We start from the raw sequence: 8,109 nt of genomic DNA on the forward strand, positions 1-8,109 counted from the left end.
TAGGCACAGGTCTAGGTTACCATTTCGTGCAACTCCCAATCTGGACCCATACAGGAGGCAACCAATCGATGCTTCTCACCTCAATTCTCTCTCTCTTTTCCTTTCTCTCTAAAAGCAATGGGAAAAGAAATGTCCTGGGGTGAGAATAATAAAAAAAAAAGAACTTGGGGTATACATACCAAATTTATTAGGGGAAAGGCAAAGGAAGTAAGGGCACTTATGGAAAAACAAATAACTTTTTGGGAAGATAAGTTGGCCCCTAGGAGACTAGATGGGAGACACGATAGTTTATGGCAATGTCTGTCTGGGTGTAGTGCCAACTTCTGTCTCCAAGAAGAGATGAGAGTTGCTCTCAGGAAGAATTGCTGACACTTGAGTCCTTTCCGGAAGCTCTGCTTTTAGGCAGGTAGGGAATTTCAGGAACACAAACATCTTCCACTCAAAATAATTCTTAAAAAAGCAGCACATTTTGGAGTGGCATATCCTCATCCCCTTCACTATTTAATAAAAACTGGTTCCCCCCATACCTCACTTAAATTGGAATGAATGACATTGCAGAGTAGTGTCCCCTATTTCACCTGAGGTGTTAAGTTTGAGAAACTAGGCAATAAGTTATTCACCCAAACATTTAAGTGCTTACGATGTACAAATATTATGGATAAAATGGTGAACAAGATAGAAATCCTGCTCTTAAGTTTACAATGTAGTTAGGTTATAGAAGAGACCGAGGTCACCCATAATGTTCCTTTTAAAACAATGGGTTCTCAGACTCTTTTTAACAACAATGCCAACTCTAGTATTAGATAACACTACAACAGACGTGAGGGGAAAGTAGCATGAAGACTGGCTATATAGTAGCCAGAATGCCTTCCTACTATTTATTATTAGGCATAAAATACATTCTAATGCCCTGGGCTCAATTATGTCTTCTTTAAATAAAACTATGAAATCATAATCAAGAAAACTGACTGAAGATTATTTATGACTTCCCCAGAACAGTACAGTGTGGTCATAGCATTTCAGCCTACAAGTTCAGAGAGAAATGAAATGTATTTGTGTAAGAGGAATGCTGCAACTGTAAGTAACAGCAATGAGATAGTTTAGGTAGCTGGAAAACCAAGGAGTAGATGTGTGACCTCCTTCAAGTTATACACCTTCTTGGTACCTCCGTTTCTAACAACTAAAATGGAAACAGGAGCATCCACTTAGGATTTTTAGGAGACTAAGTGAGTTGCAACTTAGAAGACTATCAGGTATGTGTGAAGCAAATCTTAGCTATTATTTCATGTGTGCTTAAATCAATGATTGTACACTTACGTTCTATGTGAACTGCCCTGAACCTCAGTTTTCCAGTCTTAAAAATAAATTGAAATATGGTTTTGACCAGACTTCAATTGGATATGTTTCATATCTTGTGCACTCTATAAGACCTCAATGAATTTTAATTAAATCTAGAACTAATTCTATAGTTCAATTCTTCCTCCAGACTTAGTCAAAAAAGGCAACTTGAGGAAGGGGAGAAGGTAAATAATAAGCATAAAATGCTGAAGATTCATTTATTCTTTCAAAATACTCCTTTAGCACCTACTATTTCTTACATCTGACTCTCACCAGTTAGGTGTTAAAGGGCTGAGACTTTTCATACAAAGGCTGACCTATGCCCAGGCAATAGGGAAAGGGAGATAGGTCAGTATGTATACTAGGTCCCACAAGAAATTCCTGGCCCCTAGTCTTCTGGAGGGCATTGTTTTTGCAAGTTAAATAGATGTAGGATAGTGGAGGTAAGTTTGTGTTGTGCCACAAACTCCTTGAAGACTGAAGCACTTGTCCCCCAGCTGTTGGGTACGTACACAGTTGACAGCTCGTAGCCAAATCCCTCTAGTGGGATTACCCTCGAGTCAACGAGCCACTTCAGACAAGTTTTGCCCATTCCTTACCAGTAGCCGTGACTGGTCAACAGGGCTTCCTGTGCCTGGCCTCCTTTTCTCAAGGTAGGGCAATGCTGAAAGGTTATCCTGGCTCTGGGACCTCAGCTAAACAATTCCCCCCTGCCCCTGACAAAATCTACTTCCTTCACTCCTTCACAGGGCACTTCGGGGAAATGATCTAACACACTTACCAAGATTCAGCTGGGCGGCTTGAGTTTAACATCTTCTTCTCAAATACCTCAGTTACACACAGTTTAATGGTCCGTAAACACTGGCAACGCTTAAGGCAGAATGCAGACACAAGCAAATGGATTTTCCCACAAATATTAATGACAACCTTTTGGAAATATCTCATTGCCTGCCTTATAAACTCTTCATCTTGAGTTTCAAACAGACAGTGAAACAACTCCAGACATCCCAGCTGTGATGGGAAACAGTCACTGTTTCCTAATACTTCCATCCCCTGAAGAATCTTCTCTTTTATCTCCAGTGACATTTTACAGTTAAAAGTTTCCTCCAGTTGTTTTACTCGATCTTCATTCAAAAGGCCAAACAAAAAGCATTTCATCTGGGTCAAATGAGGGTCTTTATAACTGGTGCTTTCAAGTAACAACTTCAAGTCTGCAAAAGACTGAGAAGAATGGTCTGTGGGTCCCCAGCTGTCTTTCAATATATACAACAAAGCTGCAAAAAACTCCTGAATGTGTAGGTGGGTGAACTCATAGCAGTTTTCATAATCTGTGTCCTTCTGAAGAATATTCATGGCCAAGAAAACCGAGACATCAGATTTAGTTAAACCATGCTTTCTGAGGTTTTCCCTGTAAAACACATGTGTCATAGTGCATACTCCTTTGGCAGCAAGGTGGCACAGGCTCCTCAGTTGGGTTTGGTTGGGCAGACTAGGACAGCTTCCATCTACCTGAGTAAACAAGCCAGAGACATAGCAGGTAAACAGGGCCGTGGTGGTTTTGCAGATCAGTGTGATATCACCACCCTTCTCCATTTGCTCCTCCAGACAAGTACAAATGGCCCGGCACACCAGGGGGACTTTGCACATGCTAAAAAGCATCTCATTGTTTCTTAGTAAACTCAGTACTTGCAAGGCCCACTTCTTGTCTTCAAAAAACTGGTAAATATACTCCTCTCTTGCATCCTCAGACATACCTAGTAGTTCTACAGAACGCTGACTCTTCAACAAGGACTTTAGTTTCTTGCAAGCTGTGAGTCTTGTTGTCACCAATAAGGATGACTCAGGGAGCATCACTTTCCTCAGCAAACTACTCATGAGGAAGGACACTGGGTGTACCTGGGTCCAGTCTTCACACAGTGCAAACTCGGGTTCCTCAAAGGCGAAGTTCAGCTCATCAAAACTATCAATAATAAAAAGGAGACTATTTGGCTGGGACATAATCCTTTCAATAGGGCCTTCTGTGCTGGGCCAGTCTTTTGATATCATTTGAACAAAGCTTCTTTCTCTCCACTGGTTAATTTCTCTCGCATTAAAATAAAAAATATAGGTAAACTTCTGCTGGTAGAGATTGCCCTGGGACCAATCTAACATGGCCTTTCTCACCAAGGTGGTTTTCCCAACTCCAGCGGCCCCCTGAAGCACCACAGTCTGTGGCCGCTCACCGGTGTTGACATCCACATCGAACAAATGTTCCAAAAGTTCTCTACCTTCCTCAGCAATTTCATGATGGAAATCTTTAGGCTCTCCAAGCAAACACTTCTTGTCCCTCATGGGGCCAAACTGTTCCTGTATTTGAATTCTATATTCTGTTCCATCACCTAAGTTGGAGCAAAGCAAGAACAAAAGAAAGATACACATGATCAAAACAAATTCTATGATTTGCCATGTGCAGAATACTGGACTTGGACTTAGGAATAAGAAGTGATATAGGCTGAAATCAAAGCACAGCTGGTTTAGGTAAGAAAAAATATAAACAAAACAAAAATATTCCTGTAGATCTAAAACATACATTAGAAATTGAAAAAACAGAACTGGCGATACAGAAAAAGGAATTTGTGATGGAAAACAAAAATTAAATCCCTTCTAGAAAATATTTTCTCTCCTTTATAGTTTTCTTCGCAGAGAAAAAAAGTGGTATGTGTATAGAACAGTCACATCCATATTTAAAAGGAACACAGGCCACAATTAATAATGATAGCTAGAGAGGAACTGAAGACAGAGCTGAAACTACCTATCAAAATAATCCTCTTTATACAAGTAAAACATTAATAGGAATGAACATTGAAACATAGCCCGAAGAATATTTTTTTCATTTGTTTTTTATTGAATTTATTGGGGTGACACTGTTAAACATAATTATACAGAGAGAAGAAAAAAATTCCTAAGTGTCCAAATAGAATTAAACTATAATTTCATCTTTACTTAGTTAAGTCCAATTCCATCTTTAGATCTCAATTAAATGTCACTATCTCAGGAAGGAAGCCTTCTCTGAACCCTAGTACTAGAAGTTCTCTCTTTCACATATTCTCAAAAGAGTGTATTTTTATTCCATAACACATATCACAAGCTGTAATTATTTAATTTTTTAAAGTAAGTACAGTTGACCATTAAACAACACAGATTTGATCTGCATGGGTCCACATATACCTGGATTTTTTTCAATAAATGCACAGTTGGCCCTCCATATCCCTGGGTTTTGCATCCACAGAGGCAACCAACAGTGGACTGAAAACAGTATTTTTGATATGCGGTTGGGAATCTGTGGATGCGGAGGGCCGACTATGTGCACTGTTCCACACCATTTTACATGTGACTTGAGCATCCATGGAAGAGTCCTGGAACTACTTCCCCTCAGTTATAAGCCTGTCATTTTTTTTGTCTGTTCTACTAGGGTGCTCAGTACAAACATTTAACTTAGTTTATATCTCACTGAATTATGCTTAATTCCTCTCTAGGAGATCTTTTAGAACTAGGTACTCTGTATGGTATAATATGAAGTACAGTGCAGTACTTAAAAGAAATAAGGGTAATTTTTACTTTCCTTGTTTACTTTTAACTGTATCCAAATTTTCTAACAATAAATTTCTATGGAGATGGAACCCTGGTTTCTTAATTTTGTGGTCAATGATGTAGCACAAAAATAAACATACTTATATTGAATCAGAAATTAAGGTCAAAGTGGGAAGTCATCTTGAAGATCATTTAATATAATAAGCAATTTTTATTTATTAGTCCTTGAAATGAAGCAGGTTCTCGATTATTTCTTGACTGAAAGAGTGTGGCCTCTTAGAAAACAGCATAGCTGAGTTAAGAATAAAGCTCCTTCACCTTTTCCAGCTTTCTCTGAACTGCAAGTCCATTTATGTAAGCTAGAATTCAATTATACAGAATTCAAAACAAAGTAGAAGGAATGGAAATGGGATTGAACTAAGACTGAAAAGATCACATTCTAGGAATTACTTTTTATATGGGCCAGTCAGTCACCACCCTAGGAACTCAATTACAGCATCACTTCTAAAGGAAGGGAATAGATATGATAAGCCCAACAGTCCCTGCCAACTCAGGGACTCTTTAGTCCATACAACATAGACACGAATACACCTTGGTTTATTGGACTTTCATGTCTGATTGGGCATTCCCAAATACCATTCTCTTGAGGCCCTGAATCAACATGGCTCTGACTGTGACTTTGGCCAGAGAGCCAGTTTAGTTGAGCCTTTTTGAATGATAATCAGCAAACAGGTAGGATATTAGAAGTTAACGAGTTGAACAAAAGCCCCCTGGCAGATAAACCCCATCGTGCTGCAGAAGCTCAAACTCCTCCCAAATCGGACAAAAGCCCATCTACTTACCCTCGTGACTCTGGTCACCTTGTGCCTCTCCAGCCCTGGTGTCCTCTGGTCCCATGGTCTGGGCTGCCCCTGCAACAGGTTCCAACCTGCTGCATGATAATCAGCAAACAGACAGGATGTTAGAAGAAGTTAACAAGTTGAACAAAAGCCCCTGGCAGATAAACCCCATCGTGCTTCAGAAGCTCAAATGCCTCCCAAATCTGACAAAAGCCCATCTACTTACCCTACTGCCTCCTGGTCACCTTGTACCTCTCCAGCCCTGGTGTCCTCTGGTCCCACAGTATGGGCTGTCCCTGCAACAGGTTCCAACAGGATCATAAGATTACCAAAAACTAGGAGAGCTTTGGTAATGGCCAGAACAGGGGCCAGAATTGTCCTCAGTGGTCCAATTCTATGACCATGAGGGTTTAAGAAAACTAGAGTCAACACAGCCTCAGACTTCACCAGTTTAGCTGAGGGAAGAATGATATGATTGAACAACAGTGAAGTAGGAGACCTTTTGCGATGTCCCTCACCCTCACCACAGATCAAGTGGTCAAATCTAAGCCTAAGTTTCCTTGTCTGTATGGACCTCACAGTGATATGATAAGGCTCAAAGGAAATATGAATGAGGAATTCTAGATGTCCACCATATTTCATACTTGGGAATGACTAAAAATACTTGGCTCATGTCCCTTAATTATTTTTTTATCCATTCCTCATGTCAGCAAAGATTTAAATCATATTTAAGATTCCTTAAAACTTAGCCTAATTCTTATCACTCAGTTGCTTGAATCATGTTAATTGATACCAAATGAATGAATTACCCCCAATTAATGAGTCAGGCTGAGTAACAGAACTCAAAACACTCCTGCCTTTTCAGTATTTCTCAAATGATCCAACAAGCTCCCAATGTACTTGACCACCAGGGAGCTTGTTTTCCATAGAACAATTTAATCTCTAAATCCCTTTCATGGAATCATCCCAGGAAGCACCCCCGTCTCCCTCCCCCCAGATATATGTTCCTAGCATCACTCACGAGTGATCTCTGCTTTCACTCTTTCACACAGATCCTTCAGGTTCATCTTGTCAAAGATTTTGAGAGCCACATGCAAGGCCTGCTCTCCTGGGTAGTGCTTGTTCATCAAGTTAGCCAGGTCCTCCCGCTTGGCCTTCTTCACTTCAGCCCAGGGTATCACGCAGTACCCAGGCTCCATGGTCTCATTCTTAAGGAGGAACTTGAATTTATATAATTCCTCTTTGTTTAGCTCCTCCAAGCACAGTAGCAGCCCAAACTCAGAAAAGAAGGAAGACGACGACGAATCTGTCATCTTGTCCTTGGGTCAATATTCAGGCTTCAGTAGGGAAAAATAATTGGAATACATGGGACCTATGGAAAAGACTAGGAAATGAAATGCCTATAAAAATATAGATTAATTAAAAAAACACATTGAAGCTCATTATATTCTGCTCAGTGCTGACACAGTATCCTCTGTAATACATTTTTTATCATAAAAACACTCTTCCAATATAGGCCACTGTACATTTCTTCTACCTCCCTAAGAATTACTACTCCCAGTCCCATCATCTGTGAGCTGTAAGAAATAAAGACAATTCATCTCTCTGAGCCTTAGTTTCTCTGCAAAGTGAGACTATCAGAGGCAACCTCAGAGGACTGTGATATAAATTAAATCAGGGAGAGTGCCTGTATCATCTGGCACATAACAGGATCCTTTTAAGTACTGGCAACCTTCCTCATCACTTTTCTCCCTCACCAATATTCGACAGATCTCTCAGCCTATAAAACATTGCTAATGTATCCCAACCAAACACATCAATACTCTTGAAGCACATGCAACTGGAATACGCCATGATCTACCTCTTCTTGTCACGTCATCTCTGGTCACAAACCCACATGCAGTCACTGTGGGTCTGTGTTCCTAGCTCACAAGCTGTTTTCACCTCCACTCCCCATCACGATTCTGGCTGAATTCAAAGTTAAAGTCCATCTGTAACATCCCTCTCTCACGAACTTGCCCTTAATTCCCACGACCCCATTCTACTCCAGCATTTTATTCTGAGGCTCTCACTCCAGACTTTATCAACAACAACTACGCAACATCTTAAACTCCAAAGTCCCATAACCCGTTCTTTACTAGTAACTTTTGGTTTATGCCTTTACTCCCATTGTGACAGTTCTTCAAACACTACCAAATCCTAGTCTTCTGAGCCCTGTGTTTTCTTCTTATTTATCAGCCATTTTAGAACCTTATTCAATTTCCTATTCAGCATGGGTATTCTAGTTAATCACTTAAACCATATCTTCAAGTTCCTCATCTCCTTTTCAGTGATTTGCCTAAAGGGACAGAGTTTGTAAGTG

At 40.2% G+C, this 8,109-nt stretch overlaps 1 protein-coding gene across 1 annotated transcript in view; it reads right to left on the reverse strand.

The window, feature by feature from the left end:
• Positions 1-7,060, reverse strand: part of NLRP14 (NLR family pyrin domain containing 14) — a 29,880-nt gene extending 22,820 nt beyond the window's left edge. The window contains exons 1-3 of the mRNA XM_054582519.1: positions 6,769-7,060; positions 5,977-6,043; positions 2,120-3,721 (exon numbers count right to left, since the gene is read on the reverse strand). Coding sequence (XP_054438494.1) covers positions 2,120-3,721; positions 5,977-6,043; positions 6,769-7,060 — 1,961 coding nt within the window. The remainder of the gene's footprint in view (positions 1-2,119; positions 3,722-5,976; positions 6,044-6,768) is intronic.
• Between the last annotated feature and the right edge of the window lie 1,049 nt (positions 7,061-8,109).

This window comes from Pteronotus mesoamericanus, unplaced genomic scaffold (genome assembly GCF_021234165.1).
Source record: "Pteronotus mesoamericanus isolate MK-2021 breed Mesoamerican mustached bat unplaced genomic scaffold, CSHL_Meso_final contig_1189, whole genome shotgun sequence".
In the NCBI taxonomy this organism is placed as follows: domain Eukaryota; kingdom Metazoa; phylum Chordata; class Mammalia; order Chiroptera; family Mormoopidae; genus Pteronotus; species Pteronotus mesoamericanus.